This window comes from Hydra vulgaris, chromosome 11 (genome assembly GCF_038396675.1).
Source record: "Hydra vulgaris chromosome 11, alternate assembly HydraT2T_AEP".
Classification (NCBI taxonomy): Eukaryota; Metazoa; Cnidaria; class Hydrozoa; order Anthoathecata; family Hydridae; genus Hydra; species Hydra vulgaris.
The window spans coordinates 51,762,723-51,785,432 of NC_088930.1; the positions used below are offsets into that span (position 1 = coordinate 51,762,723).

General features: G+C 28.7%; 1 protein-coding gene across 1 annotated transcript; it reads left to right on the forward strand.

Annotated features, from left to right (window-relative positions):
* Positions 1 to 7,862: 7,862 nt before the first annotated feature.
* LOC100203986 (MATH and LRR domain-containing protein PFE0570w) lies at positions 7,863 to 22,555 on the forward strand. The gene is made up of 4 exons (XM_065809165.1): positions 7,863 to 8,020; positions 11,205 to 15,319; positions 16,463 to 18,104; positions 20,822 to 22,555. Exons 2-4 carry the CDS (start codon positions 11,228 to 11,230, stop codon positions 22,171 to 22,173), a joined length of 7,086 nt encoding a protein of 2,361 aa, XP_065665237.1. The 5' UTR covers positions 7,863 to 8,020; positions 11,205 to 11,227; the 3' UTR covers positions 22,174 to 22,555.
* Positions 22,556 to 22,710: the final 155 nt, after the last annotated feature.

Sequence of the window (22,710 nt, forward strand, 5' to 3'; positions counted from 1 at the left end):
ATAATTGTGTAGTCAGATAAAAATGAATCTCGCATTCGATTTCATCTCGTCAGGAAGCTAATTGATCTCAACATCATGTTAATCCTGATCCCCAAAACTGCAACCACGTCTTGCAGTTTCTTGATGTAGGGTTATTTGGGCCTATGAAGGGAGCATGGTTAATGGTGATAGAAGGCTATAAAACAAAATATAATCCCTATGTTACAAAAGAAACATTCATTAGTCTTTTTATCCGATCAATAACTGAGGTGAAAATTGAAAGTATTTTCAAAAAATGTGGATTACAGCCGTTTAATCATGATGCTATTGATAACACAAAAATAATCTTACCAGAAGAACATACTGGGATGAGCGCCCTTTTTTTACATCTAAAGCAGTGACGAATTCAGGGGGGGGGGATGGGTTATGCATTCCCCCTTCCTCCACCAGAATCTAAAAGTCCTAAAATATCTCAGAAATGAGGACTTTTTTTATGAGACGCAAATGTGAAACAAAAAACAAAAATATTTAAACATTTTCCTCCCCACCTTCCTCCCCCCCCCCCTTCTCCCACAAAAAATTCCTGGATCCGTCACTAATCTAAAGTCTCTGCTAAACGTTGTATTTAGAATATTTATACAGAGTTTTAAAAAGCTGCGATGACTTTGTATTGAACTGTCCCAGACAGACGAAAGACAAACTTTTTAAGAGAAAAAATATTATTCACGTTTCTTCCAATATCCTATTACCAAATTAAATTATTACGCGCTCTACCATTCTAAGACTCATAAATATTTTTTTCTTATAAAATTCATGGTAGACAACTTTTCTTACGACTACCGAGTTTGCATGGTCTTAAGTAAAGCAGCACCATTATGTTTTATTTTTATGTCTATGTTATGTCTAATTGTTTTTTGATGATTGCATACCCATTAGTTTTTTAAAAAAAGGCAAAAAAGTGCCATTCTTATGAGTTTTTAGTAAAACTTACATTTTTCAAACGCTCTACACCCCCACTAGATAAACTTTTCAAGAAAAAAACGAAAATTTTTCACTTCTCTTCTAACATCCCAATACATAAAAAAATATTGCGTGCGCTCCCATATCCAAAATTTTAAAAGTATGACCCACCCTACTGGAAAAAAAGCCACAAAAATTCACTGAAATGATATTTTTATTAAAACATTAAAAAAGTAATTATTCAAAGGATACCGTTACATAGTTTTAATCATTAGTTATTGTAATTATTCAACTGAATGTTTACTAAAACTCGGTAAATAATTTTAAAAGCATGTTAGTTTAAGCTTCTTTTCTTGCTTCGAATCATAACACGATATTTGATTAATAAGACAACTAAAACAGTTTTTAAAAAGTCAAAGAAATTTTTTCTAAATTACTAAAGCTTCATTAGTTGTATACAGAAGCGATATTTAGGGTGTGGGGGATGTGGGTTAAGTTTCATAGTGTAACCTCTCAGCGTTCAAAAATTATGACCTTACAAAGTTTGTAACCTCCTCAAATTGAAGGGGGCTTAAATTTTATATGCTCATAATTTTTGAACGATATAAAATTTTTGAAATTTAAAATCTATCGATGAATATAAGTTTAGTTATGAATAGTATAAAAATTATTTTATCAACTTGTTGCTCTCTTGTTTGGGGCATGGAAAGGGAGTAAAAATTTTGAGGCTTTTTTGTTCTCAGGCTCCAATCATTGCAATTTTTTGCAAAACATCCTTATTTGACATTAGTAAAAACTTATAAATGTTTGGAATTGGTTCTATGTCTGGAAATTAGATGTCTCGAAGACCAAAAAATGCTCGATCCGCCCCTGGTATGTATATGCATATAATATATATTATGTTTATGTTATGCTGCATACATTATAACACAACTAACTATATTGAAAAATATAACAAGTCATGAATAAAACAGTTATGCGTATCTCATGAAATTAATAAAAAAAGGATTCTCGATGACTAGACTTTACACAGTTTTCTACAAGTTTGCCTTGACTACATAACTAAAATTAAATTTTGAGAAAGTAACATAAGTTTAAAAAAATAAAATTTTAAAAAAAAAAATAAAATTTTTTTAAACTTATCTTACTTTCTCAAAATTTAAATTGTTTTAAACTGTTTTAATTTATTATACTTTGCACATAGAGTATCTGTTAATATTATTTCAATTATTTTAGAAGTATTTTAAATGTATTTTTAATAAAAGTATGTATTATAAAAACATACAAATATAAAGATATTTATAGATATCTTTATATTTTTATGTTATGTTTTTTTTTCCGTATATTTTTATGACTACATAATTTTTACAAGTTTTAACAATATATACTATTCTATTATTTAACAGTATATATTATTCTATTAAATAAGTATATTTTTATAATTATATTTGGTCAAATTTATTTTACAGAACAGTATGTGCCACAAAAGTAATTATTGTACTGTTGTGGCACATATTGTACCGTTGTGGCACATATTGTACTGTTGTGGCACATATTGTACTGTTGTGGCACATATTGTACTGTTGTGGCACATATTGTACTGTTGTGGCACATATTGTACAAGCTCATGAACTTCAATCAGCATCTGTTTATCAAGCATCATGTTTATACATAATATATAAAGTGAAAATTCCCAGATTGCGTGCATATGATTCTTGCTAGTGGTCGCATTTGGATCTATAGGCTAAGGCTAAAAAGTTTATAATTTATAAAAAAACGAGTGAGAAATGAATACTTATATATTGGACTTTTTTGGTCCAAAAAAGTAGCGAACACTGGGTGTTTTGTCTTATTCTAAATGTTATGTTTACACGAATACATTAATTAGTTAAGCTAATTAATAGTATAAATTGCACATTCTAACAGCTAGTGCAATACCTGTCCGCTTTTTCTCTGCTATCTTTTTAACTCGACTTCTTCTGACTTTCACTCTAACTCACTTCGTTTTTCTTAAACTCACGTACTCTTAGTCAGCAAAGCGGGTGTTGTTGCTCTTTAGTGAGCTGAACTTGTCTTCGTGGGCCCGGGTATGTGACCTCTATATTGCAGTTAGCCGGAGGAGTATAAACCACAATACCTCCAAAAATACTTTTTTGTAAATGCAATGCATTCCAGTAAAGCTGCACCGAGCAGTAAACTCCTAAAGATGAATAAGTTAGAAAGAGTTTAGCAGAGTGAGTTAAAAGTACAAAAGGACAGACGTCCAGTGGAAAGCAAAGAGCCTGAATGTAGAAATATTCTAGAAAACTGATAAGTAAAATGTTGTAATAATAAACAATAACATCAAACAATAGTCGAGATAAGCAAGAGCCATTAACTGTTGTTCTACTAAGTTGTTGTTAGTATCATAAGTATGATACTGTCTGTACATCACACTTATACTTATAGGTAAGTATAAGCATAAGTGTGATGTACAGACAGTATCAGTGGTAGAGCAGAATTATTCGTTTTATAAGTAGTTATCATGTGGTCTGTATTATTAGGGTGATACACATACAATAACGATATAAGTGTGTTATAGGCGTCTCGAGTACAGTATGGATTCGCGCCTTATGGTACAGTATGAACATAAGAAGATCTCCAATATTCGCTCGAGACTGGTATCTTAAAAAAAGTTTCACTCTGGGTCTACACCAGGGTATTTTTTTCAAGGTATCCCATTGTGTTATCCTAAAAGGACTATTCTCAAAGTATCCCGTCAGGACGATTGCCACAGACTTCTGAATTGACACTGGGACCAGAGGACACTTAGTAGGGCTCAGTACAACTTGCATACAATTGTAAGTAGTTTTTTGACATGAGTGTTGATAAGTGCAGTGCTTTGTTGCATTATAACATGGGTTAGTGAGAGTTGTGAACTGTTTTGAGTTCTTATAGCTGTTTATGTAATAAAAATAGTCAATGCAGTGTACGTGTCTATTGTAGTAGCCTATCTTGATAGTATGAGTAATCAGTACAAAAAATAGTTGAAAGTCATTTAAATTGTTTAACGTAAGCTAGACGTGAATATTAGAAGTCCAAAAACATGTTTGTAATGTTCTGCTCACACTTTTCAAATGGTGGTGGAAAATTGTTAAAAGAATCAAAAGTGATTTCTTCAATTTTTAAGTTATTAAAATAGAAGAAATCATTTTTAAAGCGATATTTGAGGTTGAGTTGAGTTGGATATAGAAACATAAGTGCTTGTGTAAAAAAAGATGGAATAACAACACTACGACAAGTTCAGGCAATTCTCTAATATGACGATATAAAGCTTATCCAAGTCCTAGAGAGGACTTATCACTAAAAGGTGTTTATTACAGTGCAGAGTGGAGTTAGTTAAAGAATAATTTTTTTGTTGGTTCTTTGATATTTTTAAGCAGTTTTGAGAAGCAATAGATTTGAAACAATAAGAGAAAATAATCACAATAAATAAATAATGTAAAAATGATCAGGTTTAAGTTGAAATAACTGCTCTCTATTTATCTAAAATCTAATAATCACAAAGCAGTTACTTTAGACCAGCAGCAATAACATTATTTTCTCACCCTGATTCAGAACTTACGCCAACTCATTTTCGGGAGGGTGCAAATTTCACATGGTCATAACTTTTTAACATTAAAAACTTATTATATGAAATTTAGAACATGCCCTTAAAATCAAATTCAGTATAATTAAGTAAATTATTATTTTAAAAACTCATTGCCCTAATGTTGGGGGTTTGGAGCAAACTTTTTCCCAAGCTCCGTTCGCCGCGATTTTTTTGATTCAATTGACATAAACATACTTAAACTTGGAGTTTGTACAACCCTGAAAGTATCATATTTGTAACAGCAATTTTTTTTTGTTATGAACTGATGTAATACGAAACGCTTTTTATAAGAACATCTAAATATACAACTTAGAATGCAACAATCTTGCCCTTTTTCCTTAGTAAACTTCAAGTTTTTATGCCGTTTATGGAGATGTTTAAGTAACATCATTATTTGCCAAATAAAAATAAAATTTTTAACTGCTTTTAAACTTTTTTATTTAACAAATACTCAATGAGTAACTTTGTTTGCCCAAAAGCTTTATCTAAATAAGCTGGTTTTTCAATATCAACTTTGCACTTAATAGTGCATTAATAATCATTTTTATAGTTTTCGCCAACTTACCCCGTGGTGGGGTAAGTTGGCGCAAATTTTTTTTTTTTTTGAGGAGGGCCCAGAAAGGCCCTAAGAATTATTTTTGTAAATGAATGCAAATTTTATAAGATGTCCTAATCCATACTCTTTAAGACTACACTTTAATGTTTTTAAAAAAATGTACTGTTAGGGCTACAGAGCTCATAGAGTAAAAACCGAGCCAACTTGCCCCTAATATAAAAACTATAACTTCAACACATAAAAAGATCTTCTACCAGTTCAAGTCAAAATTTTTATTTTCTATATTTTGTAAAAAAAGAAAAGTTATCATAAGTTTTGCTTTTTTTAAATGACGAATAAATAAAAAAAAAAAGAAATACTTGAGGTTTCTATTTTTTTAAGTTGCTATTAATTTGTGCAATGCTATTGAATTGAGCAAACAAGTCTGTATTAAACACTGGTGGTAAAGCAACATTAAAACCGTTATGCAAATTACGTTCATCATGTTGTCAAGTGTATGAAGACATGTTTAATCAAAGTTTAGATCCTTAATTGGGGAGATAAAATGGCAAGTATTATGTGAAAAGAGATATATTTTAATGGTTCAACTGTTTGTTTATGTAAGGTAATTTGGCGCAAGTTGTAGAAAATAAATAAATAAATGATCATTCACGAAGATTAATTTCTTATCAAATTTAAACGCATTTTGTTAACTTGCCCCTGCTGCCAATAAACTCAGTTACCCAAAATATTTTAACTATTTTGTCTTTATGATTACTAATGTATTACTTGTGTTGTAGTTTGTAACTAATTTTTTTTTTACATCTTTATATAAGATAAAATAAAATATAATTTTTTCAGAGTTTATATACCAAGGCAAGCCTTCATCAACTTTTACTGTTTGTTTAGCACATCGTTAGAACTTTTGTTATAAGTCTAATGTGTCTTTAGGCAAATAAGAGTTTTTCTGCTGAATACCAACTTTCTTGATACCTTCTTCAAGACCACTAGAATTATTTTTATTAAAAATATGAATTCAATTCACACTACGCACAAACCACACACAAAAAATTTGATCCTAGTTATTCTCAAAATGAGTTCACAGAATACAAAAAAATTTAAATAAAAAAGGATTACTTTTTGAGCAGTGACATGGCAGTGTTTGTAGAAAAGAAAAGGACAAAAGAAAAGGACAAAAGAAAAGGACAAAAGAAAAGGACAAAAGAAAAGGACAATGGCACAGAGGCTCAAGCTTAACAGCTAGAACAGGTTTAATTGCAATAACATTACTTTTTTTGACCTAGAAGAGAAAAGGAATCATCAGAAGAACCAGCTCAAGTATGAGCACAGAGACGATTAAGAGTTTTGTTTTGTTAGAGGGTTGAGTCGGGAGTAAGAAGATTCCATAAAGGGACAAATAAGAGTTTTATAGAGGTAGAGGACGGAGATAGGAGTAAGAAAACAGCGAGTACAGTATAGAGAGAACGTCTTAACAGATGCTAACTTTGCAATCAATTGTAATTAAGGTTTGCATAAGAGGCCAATAGTAAATGATTACCCGAGAAGACGTAAACTAAGCAACTAAGGAAAGGGTTTCCATTCATCAATATAGAAATATAACAATGTTACATCATTATTTGGAATGAAACTAAAATAAAATTCAAATGCAGTATATTTTCAATACTAAAAAAAGTTGGTACAGATACCACTGTCTATGATAATAGCATTATTGAAATAATTAGAGTTGTCACTATTCCCTAGAGTTTACATTAAGTTTCAAAACATCTCTACGCTCAAGATTTGGTTGATTCGATCGTTCTAATATTTGAGAATAGCTGAATAGAGATTTTCTTTTAACGTGAGAAAAAAAAAAGTGGAACTCTTTTTTTTTAATTTTAATTTAGGTGCCCCAAGAAGTCCTAACGGTCTTGTCACAGAGCACCGCGGAAGTGCATTTAACCAGAAAGTTAACGCCTCCTTCCTTACCGTGACGCGAAAATTTGTCTTGAGCTCGTTTCGAACCTGGATCTCCTGCTTATAAAGCAAGCGCTCTAACCACTGCGCCACAGCCGCACAATCTATTCCCTTATTTTGTAGGACGCAGAAATTTACCAAGACATTCTTCCAAGTACAAAAAATGATCCACTCAAATGCTTCTTTTCTGAATTTTGAGCAGCTTAAAAACTATCCACACTGCTCCAATTCACCAAAATTAGATATTTTTTCTATAAACTTGAAATCAATTAAAATATATTAGATAAATTTCATAAAATTGCTTAAGCAACAACTTGGTTAAGCTTATAACTACATCTTTAGTGCTTTTGTCTGTGCCATAAATATTTTTTTGGTCTATCATCTATATAGTTTCACTAGTCTATCAGCTATATATATATATATATATATATATATATATATATATATATATATATATATATATATATATATATATATATATATATATATATATATATATATATATATATATATATTTTTATATAAAATTATATAAAAAATATCATTCACCACACATTTTTCTGCAACTTAATAAACTAATTTTATTAGAAAAAATATTATTTATAAAAGACGTAGAAAGCTTTTTGATGTTGTCAATTCTGACCTCCGACTGTTTTTTGAATAAAGTACTGAGAATAATATAAAATTTAAACTGAAAATCTTTTCTTAAACTTAAAAATTTTAAAGCGTCTGTAGTTTGAAAGCGACAACAAACTCGGCATCAGATTAGCATTTTCTCTAAAGCGCATGTTGGGCACAAACGCATGTTGCGCTTGGAAGATATGGGCGCTAGAAGTATAGCGTTTGTTAAGTTTAAAGACATTGGAAATGTTTACGGAATGTTTTGTTCATAAAATTAAAGGATTTGATGGAAATATCTAAAAGAAACGCAATTACGTAATGTAAGTCCTTATTTAAGTATATAGATTCATCATTTTGTCACTTGGAATATACATGATCAAAATTAAAAAATAATTTTACTATTGTCCATTGAATTTTTATATTTAACTTTTATATTGAACTGTTGAAATTTACCATTGAAGTATGTTTTATGGATACAATTATTATTATTATTACAATTATTAGCTTATTCTAAAAATACTCTTTTTGTTCAAAAATATTTTTACTACTTAGCTAATTATTCTTAAAATATAGTTAAAAACTCATTAAATAAGGAGTATTTATAATTTGGGGAAAAAAAAAATCAGGGTTGTCCAAACTTTTACAAATCTCGACGGACATAAGACGTTGGATGACACTTGCCGTATGAAAGTTCTAACTTTTTATTTGTTACTTTTTAACATAGTCTAAAGTGCAGTCACTTTCACTTTTTCGAATAATGAAAATTCAACGTTTTCTATCTCTTCGTGTTTTCCAAAGGTACTTATAATGAAAATAGTGAATAATTATTATTCAATACATGAAAATTTTAAAAAAAGTTTTAATTTTCGTATTTTATTTCGGAATTTGACTTTTCTGACTTTTTTAAAGTTAAAAAAATAAAAAAATAAAAAAGTAATAATAATTATTATTATAATAATAAAAAAAGTTCAATTAGATTGTATTTATTAAAAATATGATAAATATTCTAAAGGACGCGCATGTTCATATTTTTGGACACTTACAGCTTGCCCAAAAAATTTGACGAAATATCAATAAGATATGCAGTTAACACAAATAAATTTTTTAAAAATGTTTGAGTTAATTTTTTTCATAAGATGTTGATTTTGATAGCATTAACATTTGATTCCAAATGTTAACAACTTGGTAAGAGAAATCTTGTTTGCGAATATCTAGGCGAAATTGTTGTTTGCGCAGTTTAAATTTATGACCTCACGAGTTGTTTCTGTTTTCAATAAACACAGATTTATCAATTGAGACCAAGTTATGAAGAATTTCGGAGCAAGTTGATAAGTCATATTTTGATAGCGTTTTTCTTAAGGGACTAAAAATCAGGCAACCGAAATCAGCTGTAGTAGGTTAAACTGCTTATACCCAAGTTTTTTTGTGAAACCCTTTTGAACGTTCTCGAATGTCTTTATTGGTTCAATATGAAATTGAGACAAGCCTGGCGTATATTACTCTTATATTGGGCTCATTTATTAAGCGAAGGATCTTACAAATCTTACTAAGGATCATACACTATTATTAACTACATTGATAACGTTTTAAATATATTTTTTTATAATTACTTCCTAACTCATAATATCATTTGCTTTCATTTATTTGTAAAGCAAATTAATAGATAAATTAATAGTTATTATTTTTAAATAATGAAGTTATTCAAACAAATTGTTTAATCGTGTTAAATGGTAAGTAAGAGTCACATTTTTTAGAACAACAGTTATTAGATAGTTTTTTTGATTAGTACTATTTTAATTATGTAAATTAGAAAATACGTTACGCTTTTTAAAGAAGGCAATTTTGAAATTGAGTAAGGCAGTTGTGTGATCACTCCCTTTGCTACTTGCCATAAACATTTTGAATATTTTGACAATTATTTTAAAGTAGCTACTTTCGATTGACCTTTACAAAAAAGTTTTGGAATAAAACATGAAATCTACAACCATTTGTATAATTATCATAGTTTTCATGAAGTTCATTACCAAATTATTAGTTGGATGTTGGACCAACTATTATTTTAAAAAACTATATAATTTACGTTCAGATGTATAATAGGAAATATTCTTCGCTTTCGCTATTTAGAACAAAAGTTTTGTTGTATTTTATAAGAACAGAATATATCTAAACTAGTGATATTTAAACCTTTTTTTCGATTAATTATGTAATTAGTTAAGTCTTTAACATCTGCCCAATATCTTACGTCATTGATTGCGGATGTTTGTTTTTATATCAAATCTGCATTTAATTTTTTATTGTAGTTCTTTTTATTACTTGGAAAAGATTTTCATAAAAATTGTTTAAAAAGTTTGTATATTTTCCTTTGCAATTTTAGTTTTTTGAAGAATTTTTGTACATTTTTAATTGCTTTTAAAAAATTTAATAAATATTTTATCCATCCAAGTATTATTTTTAATTAGTGTTTGTGCTTTATTTTTTATTTCTTAATATATACAAGCTTCATTGAGACTGAAAATTAAGTAAAGAAAATAAAAGTTTTGTTTAATGCAAATTCCAAAATTAAACATCATTCCAATTTAATTCATGAGAAAGTTTAGATGTGGCGGAATAGTGTCGCAAAATGTTTATTGTCGCAAATTTTTATTGTCACAAATTTGATTGTCGAAAATGTAAAAAAGTAATAGTGTCGCATTATTGGTTATCGAATAAAAGAATAAGGAATTATGTCGCAAATCAATTTAATGAATAGTGTCGAAAATAAAAAAAAGGAATAATGTCGCAAAGGAGTTAAATTAATAGTGCCGAAAACAAAAAAAGGGAATAGTGCCGCAAGTGAATTTAATGAATAGTGTTGAAAATAGAAAAAGGAAATAATGTTCTAAAGGATTTCAGTACATACGCTAACTATCTTATTGCCTGCTGTCGCAAAGGAGTGCCGCTCATCGACTGAGGGTTTGGGGTTTGGTAGAAATCTTTTCTTTCATTATTCTTTGTTTTTTTCTTTTTTTTCTGTAAAAGCCGTATGCAGCAGATAAGCAAAACGAATAAGCAATTGCTGAAATTAATTATTTGCGACACTATTCCTTTTTTTTGTTTTCGACACTGCTCATTAAACTCATTTGCGACACTATTCCTTCTTTTTGCGACATTAGGCCTTTATATTCGACACTATTCTGAAGTTCATTTTTTGACACTTTTCCTGTCACCCAAAGTTTAATTGTGTTAGCAAATGTTTTATTTTTCTAAATCAAATCAATCAAATAATTTTTTTTTAAAATCAAATAAAATGATTATACAATATTAAACTAATACTGCAAATATTGTCCTATGCAATAAATATTTTTATTAATAAAATTAAAAAAAAAAAATAATAATTATACTAAATAAAAACCAAAAATAATGTTAAATGTTTAACCATGGAGAAAATAATTATTTAGCATAATTATTTTAACTATATCATAAAATATTATTATTTTCCATGTAAAAACAATTACGCATTTTTAGGTCACAAATGTTTCGGACCGTTGATGACAAAGGATTTAACCTCGACTTCAGAGAGCGGTCATCCGTCAATAAAGAATCCAAATCTTTCTGAAAGTGGTCCTGTTCAGCTCCCGCTTTATGTAAAAGGACGTAAAAAGAAGTTTGCAACAAAAGCAGAACGAGACGAGCTTGCAAAAAAAGCTGAGCTTTGTCACCAACAAGCCGACGATCGTTCTATTGCTCCTCAACCTAGTGAGGTAAATCTTGATTTTCTTGAAAAAAAACGTCAAGTTCTTAAAAAGAAACAAGAGCTTCTCAACCGATCACATTTGCAGAGTCGACTAAATATTACACACCAGTCAAAGGTAAATAAAGAATCAGTAAGAGATAATCCAAGTGTATATGTAGGTGATTATAATCAATTATTGGAAGATTCAAAAACTAAAGAGCATCAATACAAAACAACTTTTTCTGCAAGTCCTAGTTTGACTTCTTATAACTTAAACGTACAAAGTGAAAATGTTGAAAATAAAGATTTTAACAAAAATATTGCGTTGCAACCAAAACTTCAAAGAAGTCAATACTATGAGAAACCGTTTGAAAAAAGTTCGAAAGAAGAAAGTTCAATAAGAGAGTTCTTTTACAGATTAATTTGTTGCAATAGTTTTTGCTCGCTAACCTTATACATTTTAGTAATTTTTTTTGTTGCGGTTTTTGCTTTTACGCTCTATAAAGTCGTGACAGTTTTTAATGTGCCAAAACCAAAACATCAGGTTCATAAACATAAACATAATAATGAATCAAATAATCAATTAAAAAATTTTTATGCTTCAAAGTTCGATCAATTTCGACCGTTTCCAGGATATATAAATGAATTGCCTCAATTAATAATGAATATTTCAAGTATTGTTAAAAACGAAGATGTCAAAAATGTTGATAAAAATTTTTCTCAAACAAAAAAAACAATAATTCCTAAAGTTCAAATACTTAATATATCAAAAGAACAAACAGTAGTATTAAAACCAGCTACCGCACCATCGCTAGTATCATCAACAACGACAACTACAGCAACAACAACAACGACAACAACAACAACAACAGAAGCAACAACAAAGCAAACAACAACACCACCTACTCCAAAACCACTACCAACATCAACAACAACAAAGATCAAACCAACTACAAAAAGGACTACAACGGAAAAACCTCCTTTTACCAAATCTACTACATCATCTACAACCTTAGCAACAACAACCATGGAAACATCAACAATAAAGGTTCCAACATTAAAAACATTAATTACAATTAAACCTCCGATGTATCAATCAACATTTAGCAACTTTTTACAATACCCTGTGTGGAACGGTCAAACATGGATTTGGTCAAAAAAGCCAGTTTTTGACACAAAGACTGCAATGCCAATATATAATCAAAATCCTATTTGGAATGGCTTTAACTGGGTTTACACTACCGAAAGCTCTTTTAAAAGAAATGAAATTCCTTCTAGCCAAGTTTCTGAATTTTCTTATTTAAAACCAATTGATTATTTAGATGAGGTCTACACAACAATAAAACCTTTAACTGCTAGTTTGTTCTCGTCTTACATAGGACAGCTTTCTCCAAGTAGAAATTATAACGATCTAGATACATCTGATATCATTGAAGTTAATGAAGGCAAAAATTATCTAAAACATTATGTTCAAAAAGATCCGTATCCATCAAGACCGCCGTTTGATTCAATTGAAAACTTGTATCGTAACCCAAACCCTGAAGAAGTAAAGCCAAACTTTTTAAGACTTAATAGAATAAAAATGGTTCCTACAGCTATACATGATAATATGGAACCAACACCAATTCACGATGATAACGAAGATGACATTGATAACTTAATATCGGCAAAGCATAATAGAATATCTATAAACATAAATTTAACCAATGCAACAATCAAACCGACTCATGATAACTTTGATGACAACCAAAACGCTGATAAACGTCAAAGAGATCGTCATCGTCAACATCATCGTATTAATCTATCAAGTAAAAAAAAACGAGAACGTAAACACAAGCTTAAACCGAGAAAAAAAAATAAAAAAAAGAAATATGAAAATAAAGAGAAAAAGTCTTCTTCATTTATTTTACTCCAGCACACAACTACAACAACTGAAAAACCGACATCTACAAAGCGTCAAACGACAACAACATCAACAACAACTTCAACAACTCCACTTCAAACAACTCCATCAGCAGATAAAACTAATTTTCTACACCCAGATGCTTCTATTTCACCGTTAAATATGCTTGATATCAAATTAAATTATCCGGAAAAACTTCTTTGGGATCAGGATCATCACAGTTTTATTAGCGCAAATGATTTAAAAAATGTAGACAATTATCACTATAAAAATGATGGTTTAATCGAAACTCAAAAGCATGGTATTTTAGACGAAGCTTTCGGAAAACACGAAAATAGTGAAAAAAGTCAATTTGATCTTCCTCGTGAGTTGCTAGATCAAAATGTAAACAATAACAATAAATTAAACCTAATAGAAGATCAAGTAGGACAAAGTTATGAATCTTTAGAAAAAACTCCAACTCAAAGTTATTCAGCTGAAACAGAAGAAAACAGATTATCAGATGAAATACTTGATTCTGACGGAAAAAAGTATGCTTCAACATTTTTAGAAGAAAAACCCACACGACGTCGGTATTCACTTTTAGACCTTTTTCACCGACACCGAAAAATGAATAAAGAACCTCAACATATTACTAATGGCCAGCAAAAAGACTTGCTCGAAGCTCTGAATAATTTTGAAAATAATCATCATAAACAATCAAAAGATAACAATGACAACAATAACAACGGCGGCGAAGCAAAAATCGACCTTGAACTATTAAGAGATAAAGATAACAGTAATGATGATAAAAAAACTCAACATACATTATCAAAAGACACGGGAGAGAATAGTGAAGATGGAAAAGAAAACTTCCAAGAACTAAAAAGTAAAATCAATGAAGATAACGATTATGATGATGGTGAAGAAAATAATGACGGGAACGTTGATAGTGACAGTAATGATATTAAAAAACGTAAAACGCATCTTAAAAAAGAATTCGGTGACAGTAATAATATCTATAAAAAAAATAACGATTATAGCAAGGAACATGATGATAATGATGAAGATAACATCAAAGACAAAAATAACGATCGTGATGATAACGATTACAGTAAAGATCATGATGATAATGATGAAGATAACATCAAAGACAAAAATGAAGACAACGATTATGATTTTGAGAAGCAAAACAACAAAGATGAAACACCCGCATTAAAACAAAAGATGAAACCAAGCAATATTTTTGACAGACCAACTAAAAAATTATCGTATTTGCAAAAAATAAAAGCTTTAAAAAAACAACTACACGCAAATAATAAAAATCATCAATCGCACACAACTCGATTGTCAAAACCATTTATTTTTCATAGTAAACCAGCAGTTTTACCAAAAAATGCAAATGACAAAAAGAGAAAGAGAACTCGACATAAAACAAACATTCGAAAAAAGAAATTGATACATCAAGACAAAAAATCAGGCCTAATAAACAAAATTAAAGGAAAAGAGAAAACTGAAGACGCCTATAAATTTGTATTCAAAAACAATTCTAAAAAAAAGCATGAAATTAATAAACCATTTCATCGTTTTGATAGATCAATGTTACTGTCACGAATAACTCAAAAATTGAAGGAGATAGATAAATATAAACAGCCAAATAAAAAAATCGAAACTTTTAAAGTAAAAAACTGCATTATAATAAAAACCTTCAAATATGGCACTGTGGTAAAAATTATAAAAGGCCCTTTGAAAAAAAAAGACATTATTTTCTATACGATAAGAACATGTGAAAGAAAGCACGGAAGCTTTAATAAAATTAAATGCACCGATATAAATTATGAGTTGAATACTGGTCGCTTATCAATAAAGCAGGAAAGAAAAGGCGGTAAGAAGGTATTCTCAATTAATGCGTGTAAAGAGGAAGGCTTGACAAATAAGGTGCAACACAAAGTTACAAATAAAGAACTCAAAGAAATAAAGGACGAAAAAGAAGAAAGTGGAAGTGGTAGTGCTAGTGGGGAAGAGGTAACCACATTTTTATAAGCATTTCTATAATAATTTCCATAATTATTTCCAGAATCATTTCTAAAATCATTTACATAATTATTTCCCGAATACAATTATTTCTATAAAATACACATTTAAAAAAAGCAAATGGTACTAAAGATTTTTATTTTTTAAGAGTTTTTTTTACTAATATAGTACTAAAAGTTTTAAAGGAGTTTCAAAAGTTTGTTACATTTTTTCATTTGCAATCGAATGGAATTCCATTAAATACCACAATCGAATGGAATCTCATTCAAGTGCACGTGCAAGTTAAATACTAATTTAAACTATTGTTCTCCGTTGTAGAATGCTTTTGAACTTCGTGTTATGTTAATGCGATTTGCAGGTAAAAAATTGAAAAATATTCCTTAAACTCTTAATAAAACAATTTTCTAATTGAAAAGTAACTTAGTACTAAAATTTTTGTTAGATTTTTAAGCTTCTAGTAATAGTTTCTCATAAACAAGTTTGTTATAAAAAAAATAACAACGTATAATTCTATAATAGTAATTATTGAATTATATGTTTACAATAGTAATAAATTATTTATATAACACATTCATTTCCACAATATAACAATTTCCATAATAATAATAATTTCCACAACTTTGTTTAATAAAAATGTTCACTGAATAATAGCCTAGAAAACTGTATTTACTAATAAAAGTTTGTGATTTGGTTTCATTTAACCGAAGTAAAATAAAGCAAATAAGTTTGCGTTTTTATTTAAAGCTTTTAGTGAATAAAACCTTCCACATCAACAACTGTATGTTTGATGAGAATCCTGCATTAACATAACACCACTCCTTGCAATTTAATAAAACAATAACAATTTTTTAATGAAATATGGTCAAAAAGCTATATAAAAAAATATTTTGGCGGACTGCATTTTAAAAATTTATGTATTGTTATTATTTTACACCACTTTTAGTAATATAAACAATTTTATTGTATATATATATATATATATATATATATATATATATATATATATATATATATATATATATATATATATATATATATATATATATATATATATATATAGCTGTGTCTTTGTTTGAATAATATAAAATTTATAATATAATAAAAAATTTTGAATAATATAAAAATTTATTTTAGGGTAAAGATTGGTTAAGTTTTCAGTACACACAAACCACTAAAAAAATCACACCTCCTCCGGCAAAAAAAGTAGTTTTAAATATTGAAGTGAAAAAAGTATTAACAAATAAAGTACATTCAACAGCAAAAGTAAAAAATATTCTAACGAATAAAGTTAATAAAATTACATCCAATGGCAAAAAAAAATCGAAGCATGAAAGAGAAACACTTAATAAAAAAGAGAAAAAAAGTGTTCCACCAATCACTTTCACCTCCACCACCACTTCTTCACCTAATAAGATTACAACAACGACTGATCTTATAGATTTAGTAAAAATCATGGCTACATTTAAAAATAATATCCTAAAAGAAACCAAAGCTCAGAAGGAAAATGAACTTATTAATACTATAAAAAATATTATGGAGATAAATAATATAAAATCAAATAATGACGATCACAATGATCATGATCCAGCTAAAAAAGATACAGTTCCTCAACTAATTGACCAAAAAATGCCACAGTTAGAAGATGTTAGTTCTAACCATTCTACTTTAGTAGAAGATCATAATTTAATTTCAAATACAGTATTAAAAGAAGTAGAACCAACAACTGTGCATCTAAAAGATATAAGTGAAATACACCCAACCTCAACCCCAACCTCAAAATATCAAGATGACAAAAAAACTGATTATGATAACTTTGATGAAGAATTTCAAAAAATATCTGAGGGAAATATTAATGAGAGAGCAGGTTACAGAAAAATTGGAAATTTTGCTAAGCATGAAATAAGTCAAGTTTTAAATAACGCAATGGAGCCAAATGAATATCAATTGAACGAACAAAAGATCTTAGATGAACAAAAAATATCAGATGATTACAGTGGTAACGATGATTATTACACAAAAGGAGAAGATGAAGAAGGAAACATGATTATGAGTAGGTTCAAAGGAAAAACAAATGTTTACCCACAAAAGACATTAAAAAAATTCTCGAGCAAAAATTTAAATCATAAACACAACCCAAATCACGCTTATGACTTGAATTACGAGTATGATTCAAATCGTAAGTATAAATTAAATCACAAATCAAATTCTAAATACGAAAATAACGTTGACAAAACTGAAAATGATATAGAAGAATCAGAGTATGATACCACTCACAACATAAATCATAAAATTAAAAATGAAGAAGAGGATCATTCAGAAGATGAGGACACATATTTTAATAACAGACAGAAACAAAAAGGAAAACACAATTTAAGACATTCTCATAAGGTTCATAAGCACAAACTACTTAAAGTAAAAAGTAATCACAACTTTAACACACATTATCACGAAAAAAATAAGCTAAAATTATTGAAACACCATCATGAATATAACATCAAACAAGGAAAATATGATAGTGCCAAATACAAAGATTATGATGACGTCAATTATGAAAAACATGGTGATGATAAACATAAAAAAAAGAGTGTCATGAAACGCAAAGAAGAGGGTAAAAAAGATTTTGAACACAATAGAGTTAATCATCAATCGAAGCATCTTAGGAAGAGGAAGGATCAATTTTATAATCATCAGCATACGAAGATTCATAGACATAATAAATATGATCAAAAGAAAGTACTACCTTCATATAATGTAGGTGAAAGCGGAGACGATAGCGGTAAGTTCAAACAACTTTTTAAAATTAAGTTTGAAAAAAGAGTTAAATTATTGGTTAACCTTTTATTAAGTAAAAGGTTAATCAATAAAAAATCTTCCGGGAAAAATCTCTCCGAACTAATTCCCATAAAAAAATCCTCTTTAGAAAAATTTCCTACCGGAAAAAATCCTCCTCCTAAATAAAAATTTTATACAAATTTTGATACATTTTATAAACTTAATATTTATTATAAAAAGACGCGATAATATGTCCATTAGGATTATGAATTTTTTTTAACCCTATGGTCCTGTACTGTAGTTTGATGAACTTTTACCTAAAAAACACGAAACGATCTATTATATGCATATCTTTTGAAAAAAGCTCACCCCGACATTGAAAAATCGATTTTATGTCAAAATCGATTTTACAACGGTGGGGTAAACTTTTTTCTAAAGATATGCAAATAATAGTTAATTTCGTATTTTTTAGGTAAAAGTTCATCAAACTACAGTACAGCAGCATGGGGTTGAAAAAAGTCATAACCCTAGTGTCCATATATCGACTGACCTTAAAAGGGACGGCGTAATGTAATGACCATTTATTGACTGACTAAAATAGGGACAGGCGCAGTGGAGTGTTAACATATCGACTGACTAAAATAGGGACTGGCGCAGTTGTGTGTCCATATATTGACTAACTAAATAGAGACGTACAATGTTCATATATAAGCTAAGGGCTATGGCTTGGGTTGGCGGTCTCACCGATTAGTTAAAAAGTCTAGTATGAAAATAGCTGTAATGTTTAAAGTGTTAAATATTTGTAATACTAATTAACTTAAATTATCCAGTAAAATATTTTGTGAATTAAGAATTAACTTTAAATTAAGAAACGGGGGAGTATATGTAAAAATTAATTTAAATGAGAAAACAATAAAGATACAAATCTAATGTACAAAGATGTGTGTTGCGTCAAAGTTAGCTGTAGGAAAAAGTCTTTTTTGTGAGGATTTTTCTTTTGAAGGGATTTCTTCAGGGAGATTTTTTCTTGGGAGGATTTTTCTCAGGGGAATATTTCATGGGAATTTTTTCCAGGTGGATTATTTTCTAGAACCATCAAATACCATAAAATAAAATTTAGAAATTTAATTCAAAAAAGTTATAAAGCAACCGTGGCTCAATGGTAGCGCACTTGCCTAAGAACGATAGATCTGTGGTTCAAACCCCACCTCTGGGCAAGTTTTGCGACATCGGTTGGGAAGGAAGCGTGAAACTCCTATTAAATGCTCTTCCACGGTGCTCTGTGATAAGATTGTAAGGACTTCTTGGGGCACCTAAAAATAAAAAAAAATTGAACGATGCTGAATTTAAAGTCATGAAAAAAAGTTCAATTTTTTTTCTTTATTTAATAAAGATCATTTTAAAATAAGTTAACATTTTACTTTTTATTTGCAAAAAAGGTGCTTAGTGAGAAGTCCACTTCGTTGTACGGTCATATATTTAGTTTTTTTCTTTCTTGTATATATATCTTTAAAATTAATTAATAAAAAGCAAAACCAATATAGTTAAAAAAAAAAAAGGTTTTAAAAACATAAAAAACGTAACGATACCATAAAATCTCCAAAGTTCGGTTACTTAAGCTTTAAACATTTATTTTTTATATAATAGGGATAAATTAACGTTTTTGATTTTTTTTTCTGAATTATACAGACAACTATATTGTTTACTTAGGTTGTAAAAATAAAATAATAAAAATAAAAACTTGCACTCGATATTTTATTTTACATGAGAACACCTAGTTTGACCGAACTTTCAATACAATCTCATAAGTTCGGTCACTATATACATTCCTATCAATACATTGCAATACAACAAGTTCAACTTCCCAATAACACATCACAGTATCACAAACTTAACATCCAAACAACACATTGCAATAGTTGCACACCGCATTACTAGAAATTTAATATCAAAAGTTATAAAAACTAGTTTTATGATGTCATTTTGTAATAAAGTTATGAAACAAACCTTTTGAATCAATTTATATACAATTATAAATAAACAAGTTTTATTTTAATTAACAACTTGGACAAATTTCAAAAATAATATTCATTTTATAAAAAAACATAGATAAAAAAAATTATAATCAAAAAATGTTGTTAAATTCCCTATTTTTTATTTTTAGTTAAAAAACGTAACTTTTTGTTTACTAAAATCTAAAATAAAAATTTAATTATAAAATGATTAATATTTTTAAAATTTTTATATAATTTCCTTTCATTTGAGACCCAACATGACATCATTTTGAAAAACTTTTTTTTTAATAATATTAGGGACCTATATAATGTTCGAGGGTCGGTAGCAACCCCTTAAAATATTTTTTATTCAAAAATTTCTTAAATACAGCGTATTTTTAATTATATACAACATATTCAGGGGGTGCCAGCAGTCATTTTCAGAAAAAGTTGTTTTTAGAACCACCTTAATATATATATATATATATATATATATATATATATATATATATATATATATATATATATATATATATATATATATATATATATATATATATATATATATATATATATATATATATAAATATATATATATATATATGTATATATATATATATACATAAATTTATATAAATATATGTATACTATATACATTTATATAATATATATTTATATAATATATGTATACTCACATAAAGTTTTTTTATTTTACTTTCAAATATAGATGAAAGCGGAGAAGAAAAGTATTCAAGAAGTCACATACATTATCGAAGGAAAAAAGAAAATTACAAAAAAAAATTCAGCCACCAAAATGGTAATGTCTTTAAAAAAGATGGCATTCCACGACCATTAGGAACAAATGGAATGCTGGGTGCTGAAATTGACAACGTTGACATAATGAAACAGCAAAAACTGGAGAGCTTAAACATTGAAAGCATTGTTGCAAAAATTCTGCCTGCAGTAGTTAAATCCGTATCTGCAAATTATACAGTTAAAACAACATCAACGCCACCAATTGTTCTCCTTCCAACAACTATACCAATAAAAAAAACGCCTACAATTAACCCTGTTAGAACTATACATCATACAACTCCTAAAATAAAATATTTAAAAACTTTACACCCTTTCCAGACCAATCACGTAAAAATATCAAAAAAGCCAACTGTGTTTCCTTCTAAAAAACAAACAGGTTCTCCATTTAAACCAAAAACAACACAGAGTTCTACCCACAATATTGCTAAGGTACATCCAACGAATATGGAAAATCTAAATATGATAATTAAAGGCTTGAAAGCTTTAGGAATATCTAAAGATATCTTTGAAGAAAAAAGAGGTAAAGTTCCCACAAAAGCACCGTTTGTATCGCCTCACCGAACAACAACAGTTCATCCGCACGTAATTGCGCTCCACGATCCAAAGCGCATTCGAATATTATGCTTTGGCGATAGCTTAACGGCTGGTTATAATAACCACGGCAAGGGATTTTTCCCTTATTGCACACCACTTCAAAAAATTTTAAATGTTAAATCGAGTATTCCAGTTTATACTGAAGCTAAAGGAATAGTTGGCGAAATGACTCACAAGCAAATGGTAAGCCGTCTACCATTAGTTTTGGGTAATGCAACTTATGAATATGATTGGGTAATTATTCTTGGAGGAACTAATGATATTCTTCATGTCAAAAATTTTGCGGATGATCAAGAATTTATGAGTCAACTTGAAAACGTATGGCAACCAAGAATTACTAAAGACATTGAGAAGCTTCATCAGATAGCATATAACAGTGGTGCTCACACACTGTTACTCACCGTTCCCGAAAACTCTATTGAAGCCTGGCCCGATTATAAACCTTTATTAAAAATGAGACAGAAAATAAACGAATCCCTTCGAAAATTTGCACAAAACAGTAATGGCAAAACTGTGTTATGCGACATAGATAAAAAAATGCCACGCCATGCATTAGGACCTGAACAAGAATCAAAATTATGGGATGACCATTTACATATGACTCCAGAAGGTTATACTAAAATGGCAAATATAATTGCAGATTGTCTGAAGCCGTACTTGCCTCATTAATGTCTTTTTTTTACACAATAAGAATAGTAGTTTGTAAATACGTTAGATACGTTAGGTGCGTTAGCTAGATTTGACAGAAGGTAGTAATTTGCATTGACAAACTTTATGTTCGGCAAATTAATCAATTTTCCGTTATAGAGAAATGAAATTCAAGAGTAAAAAGAGCTTCAGTTCTAATGAATGTACTAATGTTGCTATAATTATTCTAAAAATAATTATGCATTAAAAAATTCTTCTTGACGATATATTTTATATATTTTTTATTTTTAATATTACGAAATGCTTTGATATAATTATGAAAATTAAATTGTAAATAATAATAATTATAAATATATTTATAAATGTACATAAAAACTAAAGAGTTTTAATACTTGAAATTTCAGGTTTTTGATGATTGTCATAAAATATTTTTTAACTAAAAAAATAATAGGGGAGATCAGGGTTAGTTGCCAGCGAGGTTAATTTTTTTAATTTAAAAACATTTATCGTTGATAATATACAATAGTTTAGTTTTTGTAAATTAATTAAAATTAACTC